This window comes from Hirundo rustica, chromosome 5, assembly GCF_015227805.2.
Source record: "Hirundo rustica isolate bHirRus1 chromosome 5, bHirRus1.pri.v3, whole genome shotgun sequence".
NCBI classification, from domain to species: Eukaryota; Metazoa; Chordata; class Aves; order Passeriformes; family Hirundinidae; genus Hirundo; species Hirundo rustica.
This window is the reverse complement of record NC_053454.1, coordinates 40,018,564-40,043,422: the sequence shown is the minus strand read 5'-3', so window position 1 is coordinate 40,043,422 and position 24,859 is coordinate 40,018,564. Positions and strand designations below refer to the sequence as shown.

Sequence of the window (24,859 nt, the reverse complement as noted above, 5' to 3'; positions counted from 1 at the left end):
CGATTGATTTTTGTGCAAGTACTGGCTTATGTGCCTATTGAGTGTATATGAGGGCACAAATAATGAGCTGTATAGTGCAGAGCTATATATGGTACTGTGTAAGGGTAAATTTCACAAAACCTGTTTTTTAAAAACTGTCTTATTTGTTTACTTTTTAAAAAGCAGTGCTTGAGCTGAAATATAATAGTGATTTTTCACAGCAATTAGTCTTGCTTTGACTTTTTTTTTTTTAACAGGAGACTGAAAATTTGCACAATTGTTAGGATGTGCTGTTGTGTGTAAGGCAGCCTTTACATATTACATCACTTTTGTTCACATTGCTTCACAAAGTATTTGCTGTGTCGGGACAGAACTTAGACACAGCACCTGCATATTGCTGTGGGTCCGAAATCCCCCTGCATCCTGACTGTGAGTTCTGCTGGTGTCCTTAGTCTTTACATTATCTATAGAGGTAATGACTTCTAGAAGACAAGCCTATGGTGTTGGTGTTACATGGTACTGAATTTCACACTGTTAACAAGCCAAGGCATCTATTTATGTGTCTATGTATGTAAAGGTAGGTAGGCTTTAGAGCCCCTGTTATTTTTCCTCAAATATTTTCCTCTGGGGTTGTCTTTTTCAAGACATAGTTATGAGAAATTCTCAAAAAATGTTTTTTGACTATTTTAAATCACGAGGTTCCTCTCTGCTGCTGGAAATTAAAGCTCTATTACTTTGTCATGGGCTGGATTTTGGGCTTGTTACAACAGTCACTGCTTACCCAAATCAGTGGCGAGAGACAGATTTAAAATCGTACATATAATGGTTGCAGGTTGAGTAGACGCTCTTAGTCCACTCATTTCCTTCAGAAAGCTGTTGTGAACACTTGAAAGCTGTTTAAGGAAGAAATTGATGCCTCCATTTGAAAAATGCAAAAGTATCTGAACTGATAAGAAAGCATTGGTTTCAGCAATTCAGCTAAGAACTCTACAAGATACTTTCTACATGACTAATCATAGCTTTCCAAAGTGATCTGCATCCAGCTGACATGGTAGCTATTAGCAGTAGGAGGTTGGATTTTTGTTTGGAAGTTGGATTTTTGGTTGTACATAATTTCCTGCTCCTGTACTGCATTATACTTGCTCAGATCATGCTGGCTCTAAAATACTCAGGTGTTGGTTGAATAAAACCTTTTCTTACGCAAGGGAATCCAATTCCTCTGGTTAGGAGTCACCAAAAAAACAGTTTGTTTGGTAGTCTTCTCAAGGGGCATCTCTTGAAGTAGAGCAAATATCTAATATCTTGAACTCTTATGAGCATAGAAAAGTGATTAATTGAAAAATAAAATGCTTGCTTTGTACTTTGAAGTAAAGTTTCTGTTGCAGCTGCCTTTTGTATTTACACTTTATATCAACCATATGAAAAACAGAGAAAAAGGTGGCATTACCTGTGACAGCGTGCTCTGAGGTATTAGTTCAACTTGAGGCAGGAATTGGTACCAGAAGGCAACGCAGAATGCAATTCCTCTACAGCTACGTTGTTTCCTGTCCTGCACCTTCCCTTCCTGCTTCCTTCCTTGGAAACTAGAAATGTTATTTCTGCAACAGGTGAATCTGGGAAACTGCAAACAACACACCTCAGATTTCCTTGCACGGGACCATCCAGTGCTGTGGTTAATGTAGTGATCCCATGGGAAAAATAATAGTCAATTAATTAAAACACCATTTATATCATGCATGTGGTCCTGCCGCACTTATTTGCACTATTGTCTTCTGACTTGTCATGTCCCTTTCTTTGTTTATTCCCAGTTTTCAGTCCTTAAAAGCTCCCAGTACCAGTCTTTGGTGTTTTGCTTCTGCAGTGCCTTTGTTGTTGCACCTTTCCAAGACAGCTGTAGACAACCCTGAATCCAAAATGCTGTTAACAGGCCTTATTAAACTTTGTGCGTCATAGGCTCTTGGGTTTGACTGAGGCTGTTGCTTCAGCCTATTCTTTCCTGCCGTAGGGATGTTGGATTTTCTCATTCGTGGCATCATTCTGGTTCATTGGCAGAGGGTTCAGATGTAAGAAATCCAAGTCTGAGAAGGTCTGCAATGCAGTGCTGAGTAGCAGCATCCTTGGCCTGAAGTAACCACTGCAAAAAATCTTGGGAACAAAGTGCCCCACAGCTTTTGCTCTGGGATATCCCTGATACCAGGTAATATTCCACTGGATGAAATTGCTGATTCTTTCTCTTATTCCTCTGCTTCTTTCTCTCTATTGAGAGATCAGCCTGTAAACAAAAGGCTGGTAAAGAGAAATTAAATTCTAACAAGATCAGGTGAGTTATGTCTTCTCTTATCAGGGAGTCTCCAATTTGCTGCTGGTAAGTGAATTTGCCAACCTCTGTTCCAGAACTCTGGTTGTTTGCAGCCATTTTCAAGAAAAATCTCGTAACTGGAAAGAAAATTGGTATCCCTTCCAATTTCTGAGGCTGTATGGAACAATCAATCCACATGTTCACAATCTATCCCTTTTCAGTTACTCAGCCTGCAGACTTGGGTAGAGGTTTAAATTCCCTTGTAATATTCTTGGCTCTAGGAGCTGGGGATTGAAATAAAAATGCCACATACTGCAAGATGTGAACACATTGTGTGCTAGCGAAACCTTCACAACTGTGTGCCTTTTTCTTGTGCCATGGAATAAAAATCAAAACAAATACTACAAAAATCCATAGGTCTGTTTGTTCTGTAAATCTGTGCCATCGAGTTTATATTCAGATGGGTATGGAATATGTTTCGGGAGAAACTATTCCACATACAATAAAAAAAATTGTTTGAGTATTGGGAAAATCTACTTTTCTACAGACAAAAGCTGTTTATTTGGGCAAAAGACTTGTGAACAGACAGCCAGTATAAGGCCTTGTCATACTCAAGGGTGTAGCTGAACGTCAGTGTGGACTTTACATGTTTGGAGCTTTTTGTCACATGTAATATCTCACCTAGTTTCACAATTTGCATTTCATCTTTCTCAGAGTTCTAGGAACTCTTCTGCTGGTATACGTTGTTTCTTTGTATGACTTGTATTTACAGTCTCTACTCTTAAGGCTTATCTACAACAACAAAGAAAAACTAGTGCAAAGGAGAGGAGCAATGGAATCATACAGAATAACAGTTAACTGTATATTATTCTTGGTTCAGAATGAGTGCCTTCTCCTTCATTATTCTAATAAAATGAAAAGATTAAAAATTGTTTAATGAAATGTCATTTCGTTTCAGAAAAAAGACACTTCCACAAATCCAAAATACTTATTTCAGAATAACTGGATAGACAGGTCCTTGCTAAATTTGCTCACTTGCTGCTTACTGGCATAAATGTCATTCAGGTTTTGGTGAAGTGCTGTTGACTCAGTTTTGTGGGTGGGGAACGTACAGATTTTGGGTTCTATATTATTGGTCCTGCAAAGGTTTGCCATAAGTTTCCTGATGTGTGGTTACAGCACTGTGGAACTGCAGTTATCAAAACAAGCAATAACCATGCAGGCTGTTAGCTGCTGTTGGCTAGTGTAAAGCTGGCTCTGGCTGATGGCTTCTAGACACTGCAGTTTTTGTTGGCACTGATCTTGTATCTGTTTCATGAAACACATGTGTATCAAGGTTATATCCACAGGTATGAGCTAGTAGATTGGTAAATAGAAACACAGAAGGTCCTGGCTTGGATGGAACCTTAAAGATCATTTAGTTCCAGCCTCCCTGCCATGGGCAGGGACACCTTTCACTAGACCAGGTCACGTGTTTGAGTCAAATATTTTAAATCAAATCCTGCACGCAAAATTGAAGGTCTTTTCTGGATTTAGTTAATGGTGTACTGCAAGAAAGAGGTGACATTTCCAACATTACAAGAAGATTACAAAGCAAGTGTCATAAGGTTTATGTTGTGCCTTGTGCAGAAGTGCCCAATGCCATATATGTACAAAAAGTATTCAGAAATGGTCACAACTGTGTTTTGCCTTTAAAACACCATTTTATTTGTTATAAAAAGATAGCTCCCAGGCTTCATGCATGTTAGAAAAAGTGACAAGTTATACACTTTCTTATGCTGTGATCCTATCTTACTTCATCTGCCAAGCGTGGTCCAAGTGGGTAACACAAGAATCCCTCTGCAGACTTTGTATGGTATAGATGACTTGGCTTAATTTCTATCCCTGGTGTCACTTAAAACCTTTTATATCCAAAGATGATATCTTTTGAATAAAATGTAAAACTGATCTACTTGCCTTTAAGTTTGTTACGACATCTTAAATATTTTTTCTAAAACATTTCAGTGAGTATTTCACATATTATTTGAAGTGTACTCGGTCATGTCCACAAATAGAAATTGTGCACCAAAGGACTAGAAAGAATTTGTTTTCTCTGTCATCATTCTCTTTTGTATTGTTCTCTAAAATTCAGAAAATCTCATTTGTTAGATCTTAATTAATGTGCTCTTCAGGAAGCCTCAAATGTGTTGAAGGCATGGGGTGTTTTTATACCTGAACTGTTTTCCCCTTGATGATTAGCTTCACACAGGAGATGACTTCCCACATTAGGCTATTACCCATCTCTTGTCAAGAGAAAACAAGTCAAACTGGCAGATTTGGGCAGAGCTGCCATGTAATATTTTATGCACATTAACTAAAAGCTGCATTCTGGATTTGGCTCTAACGGAGCATCCAGAAGCCAAGTACTGATAATATTTCTTCTACTGTGATCTCAAGAGTGGAGCCCTTTCCTTCACAGAGATTGTTGAGATTTATGTTTTGAATTGAAATGGAGCAACTCAAGCCAGGGACTGAATGCATTTGACTTTTGTATATGGTTAACTGTAGTGAATACTGTAGGTGATATTTCCATGCTTGGTGTCACTTTCCTCTAAAAATCCCTGCATGTGAGCATAAGAAGTGATGGGAAATAAACTGATCTGCTTCCTTTTTGCTTTTGAGTGTGGTATTAATGTCCTTTGTGGCCTCTCTCTGTTGTGACGTCTACCATTTAGTTCTACACTGTTTCCCATCTTTGCATGCTGTTGTGCAACCGCCTGAGGACCTAGCATCATCTTCCTAATGAGCCATTGGTGAGGATTTAGTTAAGAAACCCATTGATTACCCCCACTGTAACCTGTATCAGTGGGCTTACCCTTATGCATGTTATTGTTTACTGCTTCAGAAAACTCAAGTTTTAAATGTGGAACTGCTTTTGACAGTATTTAACTCTTCCCAAACAGATTGTTTATGCAGCTGCTATTATATTGTATTTTTGCTTGTACAGACATCAAGATTACAGGCCTTGTAGTTCCCCAAAATATGTATTAACGATTGGTTTGTAACTTCCATGTCTTCACATACTGGAATAATCTTAATTGAAGGTCGTGTACAACTAGTAATTCACCTGTTTCATTCTCCTGTGCTCTCTAGAGTGGATCCAGTTTGGTCTTGGCAATTCATTTTGCTTATGTGGATGACTACCTCTTCTATGCTTAATTTATTTTCAGACAGATCCTTTGCCAAGCTTCTCCATGCTCCCAAATACGCACATGCTCACTCACCAAGATCCTGGAATGAGACTGACTGTTTCTTCTAAGATGTATACCATACAAAAAGTTCCTTTAGTTCTTCACAGTGCCTTCTTGCCTGTAATACCTCCATTTCTTGCCCTAGTATGACCTTGCCTCACTGAACTAGCTGGTGCATTTTGTTCTCCAAGTGGGTTGCAAGAAGTCTGGTTTGAATTCATTTCACCAGTTACTACTTAAACTGCTTTTGCCTGCCTACTTGTATTTTTACCTCTAAACTACTGGAGTTTGTGGTCCTTGTGTTTTTCTCCAGCTTGTAAATTCAGCTTTTTTAATGTCCTCTTAATTCTAGTAAACTTTTTCAGCTTGCTGTTGGTCATACTGTCTTCTTTCACTCTATCAAGCCCTCCCCTACAGAAGGTATACATTAGCAAAGCGTCTCCCATATTATCTTTGTTAGTAGTTTTTATGCTTACCTACTAATTCTAGCTTATTTTTAAAAACATGCTATTTTTTTAATAGCTTCACTTTATGACAATTGGTGCCTCATGTTGGATTATTTTAGCAAGCATTTCTCCTGTACGTAAGTTGAATCTGAGACTGTTATAGCTGCTATTAAAGACAACTTCTACTGAAAGGTTTTGTTCCAGGTGTCACTTGGTACCATCCCAGTAGTTGCATTTACCCTTGTGGCCTTCCTAGCCACTTTCTCTGTAGAGGAGTCACTGATAGCATCCAAACATTTCACCTCGTAAGTCACCCAAAGCCCTTGTGTTTTCTGCCCTTGCTGTCTGTCTTTCTCCCAGCACATCAGTTGTCACTTACTCGTACAACCCCATCATTGACTTCAGAGGTTGTATGGATAATTTAGCGTGATCAATTTAGTTCTAAATGAAAAGAACGGCAAATACTTATGTGCGAGGAGAGATGTATTTACACAATCATTTCTAAAAGTATTGTTTAAGTTGACTGAGCAGGCAGCAGATTAAGGCTAAAAGGGGAGGAAAATGCCAAAATAAGGCATTGTAGTTGATGATGGATGTATCATTGATGAACAAGAAAATTGACGTGATTTGATTAGTCTTTTCCAAGTAATATTATATGAGACTACTTATAAAAGAAGCTTATTTCTTATGGATGGAATTCTTTAGAATATTCATTTTCTAATAACCATTGCTTTTCAGTTGGAATGAGAAGATAAATTCTCTTGTAATTTTCCCTGGATTTTACAAGGCTGCTTTGCAAAGGAATTGTGCAGGCTATTTGATTGGATTATAAAGTAATTTAATTCTAAAATTTGCAAGTTATCACTGTAATGCAAAAAGAGCATTTTGTGTATTTAATTTTATTAGTTAATTAATATTTCATGTTTTAGTTAAATTCCAAAATATAAGGTATAAATATTGATTTTATACTCAGCACTGGAGCAGCTGAAATGCAGTCAATATGCAAGTGTTGCTCACAGCAGTTTATTCTGACCTGTTTCAATAAAATGAATGAAATACTAATTTGAAGCCATATTAACAGAGAGAATGGTCAAATTAATTTATTCCTTCTTAATAATGTGAAAATATTATGAACTGAAGCCTGGAAAGATTCTAGTTGAAGGGGAAGGTGGAGAAGCAAAGTGAATACATAGAGATGAATAGGAGAAGTAGTAAAATAATAAGGTAGATAAAAAGAAAAGGAAAATAAAAGATTGTTAGTTGAGTGTCATAGTAAAGACATTGATATACATACAGACTGGGGAGCGAGAGGCTGGAGAGCACTGCTATGGAAAGGGACCTGGGGGTGCTGGTCCATGGCAAGCTGAATGTGAGTCACTGAGCCCTGGCAGCCAGGAGGGCCAACCCTGTCCTGGGGGCATCTGGCACAGCCAGGGAAGGGACGGGATTGTCCTGCTCTGCTCTGCACTGGGGTGGCCTCACCTCAACTGCTGGGGGCAGTTCTGGATGCCAGAACATAAAAAACACTCCCAGGCACCTGGTGTGACTCTTGGGGTGTCCTGTGCAGGGCCAGGAGTTGGACTCAGTGATCCTGATGGGTCCCTTGCAACTCAGTATATTCTGTGACTCTATGAAGAATTTGATAGCAAGTGCTAAAAGATGAGAATGTAAGCAAAAAAACCCAGCAGTTTTGGTTCTTGGTGATTCAGTGTGCATCTTCAGATTGCCAAAAATGGCTGTGCTGGACACAATGATACTTTTAAGTAGTTTCTGTGTAGTGTTCTGCCATATCATTCAAGCCAGTATAGATCTCCATTCAGTGTTAAACAACATCAGCCTCATTCCCTTAGGAGGAGAGAGTGGATCTTTACTCTGATATTTTCTTTATGTAGCTCAGCAAGCCACTGTTCCCTCAGCTGTCAGCATCTATCACCAAAGTAACAGCGTATACTCCTCTGTTTCTCTGGTAATCCATCTCAAAGTTCCTCTCCCTGTGTCATTGAGTGCTGCCAGAGATGTATTCTGTGCTTCTGAATCTAGGAAAACTACAAATGCTACTTCATAATGAAAGCCCCAGAATTTCATTTTCATACTGCAGTTCCATCTCCAGCTGCACCTTCATCATATGCATGTAGAAATGGAAGAGATTCTTGTAAAGATCAGTTTTATGAAAACACTGTGGTTTTGTGAGGAGTGTTACTCAGTTTTTCTGACACATCCTCTGTGGAACTGTTTTGCCAAATGGTGTTTGAGATACATGCATATACAGAAGAGTTTTGGGGAAGGGAGGAGGTGTTGCATTTTAATTCTTGTTTAGGAAGAGGTTAAAGATTACTAGTGTCCCATTTATGGGATCTTCTGTTTGTGAAGTCCTTCAGAGATCAATTGTGTTCCTATTTAAAGATTTAAGTGTCTCTCCCAGCCCTTTACCTTTTTCCCTTTAGTCTACGTTTCTGGGTTTGTCTCTGAAAGTAATGACAACTGCAGCGCTTCAAGTTGGGGACAGAGTGGCTGGACAGTGCCCAGGCAGAAAGGGCCCTGGGGGTGCTGGTGCCAGCAGCTGAACGTGAGCCAGCAGTGTGCCCAGGTGGCCAAGAGGGCCAATGGCATCCTGGCCTGTGTCAGGAATGGTGTGGCCAGCAGGAGCAGGGAGGTCATTCTTCCCCTGTACTCAGTGCTGGTCAGGCCACACCTTGAGTGCTGTGTCCAGTTCTGGGCCCCTCAGTTTAGGAAGGACGTTGAGATGCTGGAGCATTTCCAGAGTAGGGCAACAAGGCTGGTGAAGGGTGTGGAGCACAAGTCCTGTGTGGAGCAGCTGAGGGAGCCGGGGTTGTTTAGCCTGGAAAAAGAAGGCTCAGAAGAGACCATATCACTGTACAACTGCCTGAAAGGAGGGTGTAGCCAGGTGAGGGTTGGCAACCAGCAACAGGACAAGAGAACAAAGTGTTAAGCTGCACCAGGGGAGGTTTAGATTGGACATTATGAAGAATTTCTTCACAGAAAGAGTGGTTGGTCATTGGAATGGGCTGCCGGGGAGCTGGTGGAGTCACCATCCCTGCAGGTGTTGAAGAAGAAACTGGATGTGGCCCTCAGTGGCGTGGTCTAGTTGACAAAGTGGTGTTTGGTCACAGGTTGGACTCAATCTCAAAAGTCTTTTCCAACCTAGTTGGTTCTGTGGTTTCCTGTTTTACCTTCTTTTCTCCTTGAAATGGAGACACTCCAGTTATTTCTTTGTCTACCCCTGTGCACGATCACACTTGTAATCCTATCAGTCCTTCCCTACACTAGGCACGTAGGTGATTGTAAAAGCTTTTCTCTCATGAATCTCTTGTCCCCTAATTTGTCAACACCTAGCCCAAAGTTATTGTACAACAGGGTCACTACGTTAATACGTGGAACTGATGCCAACCCTTGTCATGCGGTCGTAGAGGTTCAGACATACAGTCAGAAAATTGTGTTGTCTCTCGAAGGTCAGATCTACTAGAGAAGCATTTAGTAGTCAATAGTTTGGACAGTACAGCCCCCTAAAAAGGAATAGATTTGAATACTCACTGAATATGAGGAGCTGGTCTGTCAAACTAAACCTCTTCCAAATGAGACCTTGCTCTCTCAGTGTATTTGCAGTATTTTTAGTCTTTCCGGGTTTTTTAACTGTTTTCCTCAAGTTTATGAATATTTTTGCCCATTGATGCTCTGCCCTAGCACTGCTGTGTCTGTGAAATCAAGCTGGTTTTGTCTTTGCTGGTTTACAGCTCAAAACAATTGGTTCCTCACCACCACCACCCCCACCAGACAAGAGACCATCTGATATACTAGATCTCTAAATTAAGATGCTATGTGACTTGCAGATTCTGAATTGGTGAGCTGTTCAGTTCATTTCCCCTGTCATTAGCTGTTAGAAGGCAATACGTGAAATCTGTGACATTATGTTTTTCGGAATTTTACTATGCTAAGCCTGCCCAGTTCAGTAGTCTAATTAATTACTACTGGCTGTGTTCTGAAGATGAAGCAGTTAAATTACCACTGGAAACAGCGGAGTGAGAAATGTCTTCCTTAATAATTTGTAATTCTTGTATTTTGTTTGTTTGCAGGGGTGTTTGTTTGTTTCTTGCTTATTATGTTTTACATAAGAAAAGTAGTTTAGGCTCTTCATCCCTTTGCTTATCTCCAGAGTTGCAGCTAGCTCATCTACAGTCAGCAGTCTGACATTACTTGTTTTCCTGAAGCAGCATCTGTAAGATTGTCCCTAAAGCATAATTGTCAACCATGAATTTAAATAACTCAGTACTGCTATAAAATGACCAAGGGAGCTGCATGATTAGGATGACAAGTCATGTGGCTAGTGAACAGAAGCACAGCCCTTTTCCTGCTCCTTAAGAGCATAATTCTTCAGTCAGGGTAAGGGAACTTTATTTCTGTAATATCAAATGTGTGAGAGCATTATAGCATGAATATAAAATAATTATTTTGAGTTATTTGAAATATGTATTTATAGAAGGAAATATTTTGTATAGAAGTCCAGTCTTGGCACAATACAAACAAATGCTGATGAGCTATTTCCCAAGAAAGCTTCCAAATTAATTTAAAATGAAGGTGTAAGATGGATGCACTGTTTAAAATTAGAATGCAAGTTGGTATCTGAGCAGCAAAGGAAAAGCCTGATTGTTTCCACAGTGGAAAAGTTTAGGAATGTGTTTGCCAGATTGTGGTGTTGTTGCAGCTTGTTTCCTTACCCCATTAATCAGAATGATAAAGTGGTGACAGGAGGTACTCCACTTGCATCCGGAATGTCTTCCTGATGTACCCTCATGATTGATGTGGTTCATTTTAGAGATGTCTGCAAGAGAGCAGCATCAAGCAGAGACTACTGTGATTGGAAAGAAGGATTCTGTCATAAATTCTAACACAGTAAAGAGAAAGTTGTTTGCTTTGCCAGGATTTAGGACATCTTTCAAAACAGTTTTAAGCAAAGCTATGTAACAAAGGTCCCTTCTGTCATTAGAAACCCATATACTCTTCCCTTAATTCAAAGGAGGTGAAACACTTCTCTGAAGGGATTTTTAAGATATTTTTATTGCTGTTTTCTAAGGGCGGTATGATATGAATAGAATAAAGGGGGTTTTTTGAACTACATTTGTTAAATGTGAGTTTGCTGCATACCTGCAATTTCCAAATCTACTAGACCTGAAGATAATTACAGACATGATATAAAAAGTCACAAATATTAAAGTCTGCATGAAGCATTTTAAAATCCCTCCTCCTCCCTCCTTTTTTTTTTTTGTGTCCTCTGTCAGCAGGATGTTGTAGAAGAGTTATCAATAAGTGTACGACTATCTTTGGGTATTTTTTGCCAAGCTTTACTTGTTTCCCCATCTGTGTAAGAGCCAGCCTTATTGGTGCCTGTTGAGACCTGAGCATGAGTAGCCACATGTCAAGGCCAGTGATGCCTCTTTATTATGAGAGTGCTCTTCTTGTAAACAATTAAATGAATTTGTGATAATACTAAATCACTGTACAGTGATGTAAATAAGATGTATGATGAGATGTTATTTATGAAGTAAGATTGTTGATTTTAATGGCCTTCAGGATGGAAAGCTGAGAATGAGAGAAATGCATAGATTAAGATTTTTATCAGATAGCATTATATAAAGATTTCAGCAGTAGGAAACAAGAACAGGCAATATTCGTTTTTAAAACAGTTCCTGCAGCTGTTATTAATCATGCAGATAATGCATAATATAAGATGGTTACATAAGATCTCTTGGTTTAAAGTCATCCTTAAAATGTGTAATTTGAATCTGAAATGAAACTTTCTTCTGAGGCAGTGGCAGCATTACTGTCTGAGAGCTGCTGAAGACTCTTTAGCGAGGTAGGAAGGGAAACGGATGGTGCTTGGAGCTAGCACTCCCACATTGCCTGTGGACAGTTTGTTGAAAACAAATTTTCAGATTTTAGCAGAAGCTGCTCGGAGCCTGCAGCACTGGAGATCCCCCAAGGACCCCTTTTGTTTGATGCAGGTGAATTGGGGATGGCAAGTCTGAGGCAGCTGACCTTGAACAGGGGTCACCAAATCAGCTGTTGGTAATGAAGCTGTGCAAAAATACCTGCGGCTCACTGAGAACAGTATCAAACATAAAAAATGCATTTCTTGTATTCTCAGGCAACATATTATCAAAAAGACTGCAGGCAAAAAACACCTACCTTACTATAAATAGTAGGTATATAGGTTGACAGCGATTGCCATCTTGTGTACAGTGATGTTCCTTAAAGTGCTCAGTACCTACTTTGGCTCAGTTACAGCGGCCATAAAACTTTAAAATAAGATGAGCATCTTGCATGATGGTCTACTTTACTTAATAAAAATGGAGTTATACTCTTTAATTACACTAGCTAGTAAGACAGTGTGATTGGCCTGGTAACTGTGAATGTGAGTCTTGTAAGGTAAGTGCCCTCCAAGGATTTTTGTTAGGAAGTCTTGCCAATTTTGCAAGATACGGGAGGAGAGGTTAATTGGTAGCTTTATTAAATCTGTTTTCTTAATATTAATTAATTTGATATACCCTTCAGGTGCAGTAGGCATTGCTGTCAATGGTATTTAGTTTTTACTTCCCTGATGCTGCATAAATAAACATGTTAATTTTAAGAATAACTCTCTGCTGCCATCGTTCACTTTTTTGATGGTTTTTAGGGTTTTTTTTGAGGATCATAATGTCATCTAATGAGTAGTTCATGTAGCACAATATTATCTTTTAGGTACCTAGATTCTTTAGTTAGCATACAAAATTGTGACTCCGGATTAGTATTTTTACCTCTTAAATCTCTAGTAATGAATGCTCTTTCTCATGAGAAAGGAAGTTTTTAAAAATCATGGAGACAGGATCTTCCTGCTTTCTCCTTCCTGAAGCATATGTAAGCACAGTGTTTATAAGAGCTATTTAGCTTAACTAGCGAGCAGCTGGGAATGCTGGCTTGTGGATACGGGGGAGCAGTGCTCCAGGTTGTCTGCTCCTGCTCCTGCACATGTGTGTTCACTTGTCCTTGCCCATCAGTTAAGTGGTCTCTCTGTCCCTCTAACTCCCTGCCTCTCCAGCACTGGGTGTTTGCAGTTGCAGAGTTGAAGCCTGCTGCCTGGTGGAGATCTCAGCCCCATCTCCAGGGATGGGTGCAGGGAGCATCACTTGATCCCCCTTGGAGAGGTGACCGCAGCACAGCACACTCAGCTTCGCTGAGGCTGCTGCGGACCACAAGGCAAGCACACCAAATGTCAGGTGTCTGGCTGCAGATAAATAATTCCTGGTGTGCTGGGCAAGACAAGATACTCTGTATTTCAGTCATGGGTGTCTGCATGCCCTTGCTCGAGTGGAGAAGGAAGTATCTCACCTTTCTGAAAGACAGGGATATAAGTTGTCTGAAGATTTGGGTGAACACTGGTTTGCTTCATTTATGCCATTTGTTATGAAGCTGTAAACTTCAGAAGTTTTTGGCTTCTTCTCTAATGAAGTTATTTGGCAAATGCAGGTCTATTAACCCTAGAAATACAAAGTGCACAGTCCCAGCCTGAGTCATAATAGTTTTTCTTTTAACTTTAAGGAATGAGCAAGACTCTGGGGTTATATGTCTTTATTGAGAACATCTCTATTAATAACATTTCCTGTGAGTAAAGCATCATTTTGGAAGTCTGCGATCACTGTTTCAGAAGTGGTGCGCAGACAAGAATGGATGTGGTTTAATTGTAGTGAGGTTAAAGGATCCTGCAATGTTCTAGACATTTAATGCTTGGCTCCAAGTTTCTCTGGAGTCCAGACCTTTGTTTAGACAGACTTTTCTGTAGTCCATTTCAAATTAATTTTAGGTTTTCTGAGTTACTAATCCGATTGATAAAACTGGATTTAGTAACCGAACCAAGGCAACTGTCAGAATAAACAGTACTGAAGTATTCTGCTAATGTCAATAGCAGCGTCATCCTTACCCACATTTTCATTAATGTTTATGATATGCAGAATACAGTTATTTTATAAGAGGGGCAGATATAAAAGGAATATATTGCCTTCTAGATCAGTCTAAATTAATTCAATAGTAGAAGCCTTGAACAGAGTAGTAGATCCTAATAATTTGCATGATCAAACAACTAAAAAGTTGGACATGTTTGTTGTTACTGGTATTCTGTAGCTTGGAAACACTTCCGGGATCTTCATGTTAGGAATGTTAGAGGTCCTTATCTTGAGTATAGATAATTGTGAGAACAGGTCTTATGGAAACTTGCATAACAGCTTCTCTAAATTTACTGAGTTTCCCAGGTGTTTTTCTACCCTGTGCTATCATTTCTGATGGTACAACCTGTGTCCTCAGTATGATACACAGGACACTTGGTAGTTGTCAAAGTGGTTACTCTTTCTGAAGCAAAGTGTTGAGACTTTAGTAAAATATAATAAAAACTGCTCCCAAATTATGGACATATAAAATCTGTGTTCCTGGAGATCCATACTATTTATGGATATATAGTACTTGCTGCAGTTTATCGCAGATGAGACCATTTGTCTTGATTTTTTTGTTTTTAACCTCTTGGTAATAGCGAAATGTGACATCTTTCCTTGTAACACTGTATAACGATGTTTTAATGCTGACAGTAAATCTATACTTGACATAATACAGTGAGATATGTAAGTTTTTCCATGTTTCAAGCTGCTTTATGTGTGGGGTTTTACTGTAAGTAAATGGTATGATTTGGCTGCATGCCACAAAATAAATTGCAACAAAGATCCCTTTAAAATCCTCTGCTTCTCAGCCCTGGGAAGGAAAAAACAGCATCATCCATTTCTGTAAGAAAGCAGTCCCCCAGGCTGAGAGAGCACACAAAATTTGTTTCATAATAAAAAGCTTTTAAAAATAAGCTTCAAGGGGAATTACTGTTGTCAACTCAAAAGCTTTCAGTTAAAATTCATATGAGTTAACCATGGGGAAAGGTGTTACTACTCTGTTAGTATGCAGCAAGGTGCATTACTGCTGAAGACCCGTATTCTGCAGGAAACTGCAATCTGCATACGTTTGCTCTTTGTCTTACCACAGCACGGTACAGAAGATGTATGGATACTTCTTTGGTGCAGAGATGATGATGATAATGATTTTTAAAATTAGCTTTAAATTAAGAGGCTGTTATTGCCTTAGGGGTGCCTGTATTCTTACCCACCTTAAGGCATATTTTTTTGTTTTGACAACAGGAGGGGCCTGCCTGTGCTGTGTATTTGTTAATTCAGCTAATCACAGAAGGGTACTTCAACTTACCTTGGCACAATGTATAAGAGGAACTAAGAGTATTTCAATGGAAGGAAGCACAGGACTTCATATTGATGTGGCTCCCATTCTTCATCTTCTTTTGTTTTGCAGTCCACTCCTTTACACCTAGCAGCTGGCTACAACAGAGTCCGGATAGTCCAACTTCTGCTTCAGCATGGTGCAGATGTACACGCAAAGGACAAAGGGTATGCAAAATTAATTGGTTTATTGCCTGTTTGCAGCAGTGGTTTTGTATTAGTCAAGATAAAGAATTATTTATTTGGTTCATGTTGCAGCATAATCTCAAATAGTTGTCTAAGAACACGATATTTGCTTCCAGAATCTGAGTGCACTTCAGATTAGTTGTGATTGCACTTGTTTTAAGGCTTCTTTTACACCCTTAAGTTTTTTTCAAAAACATTGATCTTTACTTCTATTCACAGACTACCCTTTGCAATTACAGACTAACAGCATTATTTTTGGAAAGGCATTGGGGAGAAAATACAAGGGCTTAGTGAAAGATGTGCATTGAAAATCTTATCTATGGTCTCATGATCCTGTTTTGTATATATGGATGTAATTCCAAGTAACATCAATAATGCTTATATGCTCACAACTAGTGGTCCTCATAGATCTATCTTCTTTGAAGCTGACAGCAAAAATCACGATACAGTAGAGGCTAAACCTATACCATTTTTGTATTAAGGGTGGTAGTTATGTAAGATATCAGCAAGGTGCACAGCAGTTAGAAATCGGAAATGATAACGTGCTGTGTGTTGTTCTCATCCATACATTTCTGATCTACAAGGTGATGATTCTCATGATGGTTGGATTGGAAGGCTTAGTCCTAACATTGTAGAAATTTGGCCCTTAATTAAAAACGCACGTTTTGTATTCAGAATCCATAGAAGTAAGATATGTGTGTGTGCTGTCTCCACCAGCAAACTTGAGGCGCTTCCTGTATTTTAATTTTCTGCTGAATCCAGCCTAGTGTTAGAAGAGATTTTAAATGTTCTTAGCTTCTTCCTTTTTTTTCCTTTTTCTCCAAAACTCTCCTAAGTGTACTTAAACTCTTAAAGTTTGACTAATTATAGCTCTTTCATCTGTCCATTTACCCCAGTGGCTTTTTTTAACAGTATGGTTGTTAAATGCATAATGACATATTATGCAAGCCAAAAAAAAAAAAAAAATACACCCCAACCCCCCCCCCCCACAAAAACCAAAACCACACCACAACCCCCCACACCAACACAGAAAACACAACAAAACACATTCCCTCCTTACTCCGCAAAACACCCCCACAAAAAATAAACCACAAAAGTCCTACAGTAAAGCTCCATATAATACCTATGTAGGTAGAGCCAGCCTTATTTAAACAAGTTGAAGGTACTTTGCATCTTTCCAAGAATTTTGGCATCAGCTGGTAGAAAATTCCAGTATAGATGCTGTAATGAGTTTCGAACAGTTTGCTTGGAATGAGTGAAAAGTAGTTAAGTTGAACTTGAACCTGGGACTGGAGCAGGAGGGGGAGGAAAGCAAACAGAAAGGAAAACCTTTCAGTACTTACTCTGTACTGAACTTTAAAAATAACCCAAACATATTTAGAAACATCTAACATCCTAGTAAGCTCCCACTTTTTTTAGTGCCATCACACATTTAGAATCAGTGTGGTGGTTTTTTTTACCTTGTTGTTTCTTATTTATACATAATTTATAAGTAAATAGGCTATAAATAACTTTCACTTTTTGTTTAAGGAGCTAAATTAGGCTACATTGATTCTATAGACCTGTTAGGTTCTCTTCAGTGGAGTCAATTCAGAGAAAGTGCTTAGGAATTGTTCTACATTTTCAAAATGGCCACCACTTCTAGTTACTCCCGAAGAGAAGCCCATCCAGGGAAGCAGCTCTTTCTCCATTCGTCTTTCCTTTCCCTTACGGCTGTTGTGCTGGAAGGAGGAAGGGGAGGCGATGCTGCAGAAGTGGCCAGGTGCGTTGCTGCAGCGATTGTCTTTGCTGCCAGGCCTTGAAGGCCTCACTCCTGAGATGACCATCATTTTGGAAGGGGACGGGGTTTTTGCGTGCTCTGCGGAGTGGAACAGTCTCTCCCTATCTCACACGTGCACCCACAAGTTTTAGTTAAGAAAAGTAACGATGGAAAGAAGAGTCTGGAAAATTTCCACCAAACATATTTTCCTCTCCTGTGACAAATGCATTGCTGCTTCTGAGAGCATCCACCTTAAAATTAAGTTTATTTAATTGTTGTCTACTACTTCCTGTCCTAATCCTTTCTAAGTCAGTTTTGCAGTCCTGGGAATTACACCCTGTATTTTTCATCGGTATTATGAGGTTAACTATGGTTTTCATGTGTTATGTGTACTGATCTGTTGAGCCATAACTAGCCTGTCATGCTTGGCTTGAATTAAACTCATTTTGTCCTCTGCAGTAATTGCCCATCTTGCATCTCCTTTTCAATGCATGACTTTTATTAGGTCTTGTGCTTGTAACTAAATCCCTGTTATTTATTTTGCTAGTGTCATTTTTAAGTATGGCCTGCAGTAATACAGCTCTACAAAAATTACAGGGACTCTCTTAGAAGTATCTGGAACAGTTAAATAGGTTGTACTGTAAAAAATGAAGGAAAATCAGGTCATTCCACAGTCTAGAGCAGCAATTTGAGTCTCCTTTCCATGGATATTTGTACATCTTCATAAAATACCCAGGAGTTACGTTAGTGTTATCTGGGGAGTTTTGCCTTTCACATAGCATTTTAGACATGAGTTCCTATTTAGGCAGAAGCAGAACACTGTTGAGGAAATTGAATGTGGAATGGGACTCTTCCCCCTCCTTAATAGCTTCAAGAAAGATTACGTCAAAGCCAGTTAATGCTAGTCTTAATGGTAGATTAAACATCTGTGGCCTGTTAAGGCAAAAAAAAACTCACAACAAAAAACCTCTCCAAATTCAAGCAACAAAACCCCAAGTGTTAATGCCACTCTTAAGTGATGTGTGGTTTGGGGAAGTCAGATTTCCCCATTAGTTTGTAAATCCTAATTTTTAAGTACTTAATTGCTTAAATATTTTAACTTTGATTTGTTCTCTTCATCTCAGTAGGGAGAAAATTGTTCCTCCTGTAAAAATGTCGCTTTAAAAAAATTTGTCATTTGCCTTCTTCTTCCATGCAGTGGTCTTGTGCCTCTTCATAATGCATGTTCTTATGGACACTATGAGGTTACAGAGCTGCTGCTAAAGGTAAGTGGAAGGATGGAAAGTAATTACTGTTGATTTAGATGTGTTAGATAAGATATGAACTGTTTATATCAGAGTTGAAAAATAAGATTTTTTTTTTTTTTTCCCTACTGGTAACAGGTTTCAAACATCATATTGTCATTTCAGAAGCCTGCAACTTTAGGTCTTTGTTGGAACAGTATATGTGGCGTTTTCTTTATCTAATTTCTTTGGACTGATAGTAGAGTTGAATCTTTCTGTTCAAAAATTAGCTCACACACACAACCCAAATTTTTTGCAGATTCAACAGTATTTTTGTGTATGCTGGTATTTTTAATTAAATTTTTTAGGTGTGTGTGTGCTCATACATGAGTAATTTGAACCAATTTTTATAATAAAACGAAAATTTGTAAGCTTTTTGGTTGTTGAAGGTGATTTCTTAGTAATCCAAGGCTTTATTTGCTGTGCCAGCATGGTGCCTGTGTGAATGCTATGGACCTGTGGCAATTCACCCCGTTGCATGAAGCTGCTTCCAAGAACCGTGTGGAGGTCTGCTCCCTCCTGCTGAGCCACGGCGCCGATCCCACCTTGGTCAACTGCCACGGCAAGAGTGCGGTTGACATGGCTCCAACGCCTGAGCTCCGGGAGAGACTGACCTGTAAGTGTTCCCAGACTGAAAGCACTTGTTGGTGGGTGGAAAGGGGTGCTTTCCTTCCAGGCCACCTTCCTCGAGCTTCAGAAGTGGATGCAAAGCAGCAGAGTAGCTGCAGCTGTGTCGAGCGCTTTGAAATGCACAGGTACCTCTGATACATCGTTTGTCATATTGCCTGGTTTTCTGAAGTTTAGCATTATTAGGGCACTGCTGAATCAGTGACTTTGGGGTTTTTAATGTTTAAAGTCCAGTTGAGTCACGCAGGAGCCTCTATACTGAGGCTCTGTATTTAATTTAGAAACTTACAGAAAGTAGGTACCTTCGGTGTGCAACCTTGGAGATGGAAATTCCATCACCTCCTTTTGTAGTCTTTGCAATCCTTATGCTGTTTACAAACCAGTATTTCAACTCTAATTTTAATTTGTATGCCTTTGCTTTCCCTCTTTGGGGGGATTTGTTTCCTCACTCATAAAATGTAAAAGATAATTAAATGAGACATGTATGGAAACAGAGCATTATGAAGTTACAGAAGACTTTTTGAGAATTAGATTATCAATTATAGATAAGCTTTTGGTTTTGTCTCTCACCTTCCCAGTATAGCAGAAGCCCCCAGACACTTAATAATGTGATCCTGCACTACTCACAATCACAGCTAGTCAGGTTTTGGTCTAGTCACCGTTCTTTGCAGAGGAAGGTGGTGAGATCATATGCAGCAGAAAACTTTGGTCTAGAGGAAAAGGGGAGGGCATTACTGTCTTTTAGGTACTTCTCTACTCTGGGCTAAAGCTTCTGGCTCTGAGGAAGGTTAATTTCGCATTTATTTAAATTAACAAGCAAACAAAAATCAATTTAAACTTCGGTTTATTTCTGTGTTTAGAGTTCCTCTAGAGCAGTGAAGGAAGATTCATGTCTATTAATGTCCACTGAAATTTGTTACCACATGTAAGCATTATGTCAAATTTGGCAGTATCTTGATGGGATAGCTTGTATTTGCATCCCAAAATATCATGGTTTTTATGTTCCTGAGCTGTTTGGTCTTACATTTTGGGAATACAGTTACATTATGCTTGTTATTTCAAGATTTTTTTGCACTTGTGCTTTGAGTAATGCTTTGCATACAAAGAAGTTTAAACCAGACATTAAGACAAAGGTGGGAGAAGAAAGCCCCTCATTAACAAACTTAGGATTTCAAGCTTGCTTAGGAAACAAAAATATTTCTATTTTTACTGAAATTGAGAGTTTGTTTTCTAGTTTCCACGGTCAGATTTAATTTTTGCTAACCTGCCTTTTCTCTATACATTTTAAGACAAACACTTCTTTTCAAATTGAAAGTTACTTAAAACTAAAATGAACTAGTTGCTGAGCTAAAAAAGATCTGCAAATAGCAAATTTAGCTATCTGTACTTGCAAAGATATACCTGCTATCAAAACTCATTTCATCTTTGGAGCAAACCGGCTTCAAATGCTTAGCTAGTTAGCTTTAAGACCAATGTTTTAGTATTTTTTATTTAAATTTTATGTATGTATTATTGTTGGTTTTGTTGAGATTGTTGTTATTTATAATTTTATAGAAATCATATATATATACTTCGGCTTTACAGTGAATTATTTGTCATGCAAATACAATAAGGTTTTTGACAAGAAGTTTTAATGCTTTATTTTCTTAATATCTCATAGTATTGTGCTCATCTGAACGCAGACATGGCTAATGTAGGGGTCAGATATGCATTTAATGTCAAGTGGGTAGAGGATAAAAGGGAGAAAACCTATAAGGATTTAACTAAAGGAGTAACTTCCCCTCTCCTTTAGCATGTCCCTTTGGTTTCAGCAAAGCTGCTTTCGTGTTCTGTGTCCCAGGTCAGCTGCAGAAGCAGAAGACATGCAGAGGCACTCCTCTTTCCTCTTATTTGAGTATAGCTATCTTTCTGCAATAACATTTATAAATGTGACATCTTGCTGAATATTAAATGTGTCTTCTTCCTCTAACAGATGAATTCAAAGGACACTCTCTACTGCAAGCAGCCAGAGAGGCAGACCTAGCCAAAGTGAAAAAGACGCTTGCTTTGGAGATCATTAATTTTAAGCAGCCACAGTCGCATGAGACTGCACTGGTGAGATTATACAGTCAATCCATTTGTTTTATGATGAATGTGCTGGTAGCCTGGAGTCAAGGAGTTTTATTTCTACACTATGAAAATACATTCATCATCTGAGGTTGAGAATTTGCAATTGAACACTTTCTATGCTAAAATAAAATCACCATTATAGAAAAAAAATAGTATAATTTATTTTATCACTTTTTTTCCTTCTTTCTGGTAGATTACAGAAGCTCTCCAGCCACGCTTCACCTTTTTATTTTTCACTTCTCTTGCATTTTTTCCTATAAACCTCTTTTTTTGTTGGTTTGTTGCTGTGTTTTTTTATGGAGTTAAATTTTATTTCTATAGCCCAGTTTCCTTCATGTTTTATGTGAGCAAACTTGGATTACAAATGTTCTTCTTAGGATACGTAAAATTGTGGTGAAAGTAGGTGTATATCACAGGGTCTCGCAGGTTTGGAATAGAACTGACGATACCACATTAGCTGTACAAACAGGGTTCTTTTGAGTCTTTCCTGCTCTTACTTAATTGTTTAAAGAAGCAGTGGAAGCGAAGAACACAGCCAGTATCCCAGATGTAGTGAAGACTTTGAAGCTGAGACTGATGGTATTATTAAAACCCCTATAGTTGTGATACTTTATTCCAATGGAGCATTTTCTTTCCTGTGGCAGGTCTCAGCTGCAGGCATGCAACTGCCTATTTAGTGTTGGAAACGTTGTGATTGTGATCAGAACGTTGTGTGTTGGGTACCAAGCATCCATATGCTCTCTTTTCTCCGTGGAGGACTCAGCATCCTTGCCTGAAGTTAGAAGCAAGACAGGAAAGAGAGGTTTATAGGCTGACTGTGAAGACACTATGAAATTTGGGATGATGTTACCCTTTTTTTTCTGAGTGTGTCAGCTGCTGCTTTGCGGCATCTCTTTAGCTATGTAATGATCACTTCACAGTCCTATGATGTTCTTTGCTCTTTTCCCCCTGCTGATTCTGCAGAGGCAGCTGGACCAAATGGTATATTTTAGCTCTGTTGATGTATTTGGTTCATTGTTCACTAAGTGCTTGACTGTGATTTTTTCAGTTTTTGGCTGCAATACATGAGATTTCCAAATCCTCTCCAGTCCAAATGAAAGGGCTTCGCTTCCAGGATCAGATGAGGTTACATATAATCTAACTGAGCTATTCCTGCCCTAAGCATGATAATATTTTCCATGGGCCACTAAGGTCTCTGCTGTATTAGCCAAAAGGCCACAGCAAGCACCTGACATAGGTTTTAGAGTTGCTTTGTGGTTTGGCAGTACTTCAGCATTTGTGTGTGTTTAGGGGTTGTTTAGCATATCAGCAGGAAATAGAGATAGGATGTTACCTGCAAAGCCTTGAAAATGCTGCCGCTCTTCAGAGCAAAAGTTGATCTTAATGTTTATTTACAAAGCTTGCCTTTGCAAAATTTGGGTGTGTCCTGCTGATTAACAGCGGTGTGGAAGCCTGAGTGAAAGTTACTTCATAATGAAGGCTAAAACTGGACAAAACATGGTTATTGGTACTAGTGCTACCTATTAGCATCGGGTTTGGGGTCCCATGGTAAAGGCTATTTTGCTATTGAAAAGTTAGAGAACTCTTCCAGGAGACTTTCTACATTTTACGGGTTACTGGTTTAAAATGTGGGTAAAGACATAAACAGAAAAATCCAAAAGTTTCTCCTATTTCTTACCGTCTGCTATCTTGAGATGTCCAAACTTGAAATAAGCATTTCTGGACTTGATTTTAAAGCTGGGTATTCAACCTTACCTGGAGCCATGCTGGTAATTCCCGGCTTCAGGAATGCATTGATAGGATCACTGTTGAGAAACCAACAGATGCCAGCCACATTTAGGAGAATAGTTACACCTAGCAAAGGGCTTTGTGGTCCCACAAGGGCACGCATGAGCATTGAGAAGCCCTTTGTTGAAGGGTGTATCTTTCTCATAGTATGGGAAAAAAGATTCCCTAAGAGAAACGTATTGCTTGATTGCTTATTGCATAATCTGTAGTTGGGTGCGTGACACAAATGGCCATTAACAAGGTCACTACACATTGGAACAGAAGATGAAACGAAGCGACGTTCAAGTCCTGTCAATTTGACAACTGCAGTAGAATCCTTACAGAACATTTAGGAGACACTCTGTAAAAAAGTTAGGCTATTTCAAACTCTGTCTTTTCCCACCTTTGTTCACTATGTGTCAGCTTTGTCCTGATAGCTGGTGAAGGTAGTTGGGATCATACTGTTTTTTTCCTAAGTGACAAAAAACCTTTAAAATTAAAATTGTTTTTCTGGGTAGAATAATTTAGCATTGATCACTAACCTGTATTTTGTTCAGTATGGTGAATTATGTTTGTAAATTTTGTAGTGATTTTAGCAGAATAATTAAAGGATGAAGTAATGTGTCTTTAAAGTTCTTTATCATCTGTGTAGTTGAAATATGCTTTATATTTACTTTTTTTTTGCAGCACTGTGCTGTGGCTGCTGTGCATCCGAAGAGGAAACAAGTTACAGAACTATTGCTCAGGAAAGGAGCTAATGTAAACGAGAAAAACAAAGAGTAGGTTTCTGAAATGTTTGAGTTTTCCAAAGGCATCTGTCATACTAGGAATGTAAAACTAATACATCACTTTTTTCTCCCCCCTCTAGTTTCATGACACCTTTACATGTTGCAGCTGAAAAAGCTCATAATGATGTCATGGAAGTTCTGCATAAACATGGAGCAAAGGTAAATATACTTGCATGTACTTTATTTAAGACAAAGGGCAAGAAGAAGGGTTATGTTGATTATATATCAATTAAGTTTTCATGATAGTTATATAATACCATATGATAGATAAGATACTATGTGTGCCTTGTGCTTCTTGTGTCAACCTTGAAGTGCGTTTTATCTGAAATAAGTACAGGATCCTCAGGAATCCCATTTGAAAATTACTTCTCTCCAAGTAACTGAATACAGGCTTTAGGAGTCGACCTTACTCATTTTTAATGAACCTTGATATAATTTCTAATAAATGTGGTTATATAGATGCCTCACATACTTTATTTTGTTGGCTTGAAAATAACCAATGGCTGAGGATACTGACACTGAGTTTAGTATTCTAGTGCTGAGTATTCTTGCTTGTCCTTGCTTGCTTCCTATTCTCGTGGTCAGATTGTTTTGCTGCGCCCTTTAGCTGTTGATAGGTGCCGACGTAAGTAATTTGTGAGCTTGCGGTGATGAACATGTTGTTTATCAAGTTATTAAAGGCAGAGGAAGGTATAACTAACTTTACTTAGAATGTGGTTTAACCATCTTTCAGAAGTGTTTCAGAGTGATCTTTCCACAAGTTTTAACAGCAAACTTAATATTCATGATAATGATACATCTTGCTACTGAATTTTCTCAGAATCTCTTCTTGATGGATACTTTCTTTGCATTTGCTAGAATATAAAAATCTTCGTTTTGCTTTGAATGGGGCTCAGATTACTCTTTTTAAGTCTTCCTCTGCATTCAGGGAGCTAGAAATGAGGAATTCATTGTTACGAATTATTACCTGTTGTATTCTGTTATTGCCTGTAGTAACGATCAAGTGTCACTCTTTCTGTGATAAGAGGTATGAGCAATGTAGTTGTATGCACAGTTAAATGTTTTTGTTTTGAAA

At 38.7% G+C, this 24,859-nt stretch overlaps 1 protein-coding gene across 1 annotated transcript in view; it reads left to right on the top strand.

The window, feature by feature from the left end:
• TNKS (tankyrase) overlaps positions 1-24,859 on the top strand; it is a 128,176-nt gene that overhangs the window by 69,422 nt on the left and 33,895 nt on the right. The window contains exons 6-11 of the mRNA XM_040063587.1: positions 15,339-15,433; positions 18,409-18,475; positions 18,923-19,109; positions 21,093-21,214; positions 23,684-23,775; positions 23,865-23,943. Of these exons, the coding sequence (XP_039919521.1) occupies positions 15,339-15,433; positions 18,409-18,475; positions 18,923-19,109; positions 21,093-21,214; positions 23,684-23,775; positions 23,865-23,943 (642 nt within the window). The remainder of the gene's footprint in view (positions 1-15,338; positions 15,434-18,408; positions 18,476-18,922; positions 19,110-21,092; positions 21,215-23,683; positions 23,776-23,864; positions 23,944-24,859) is intronic.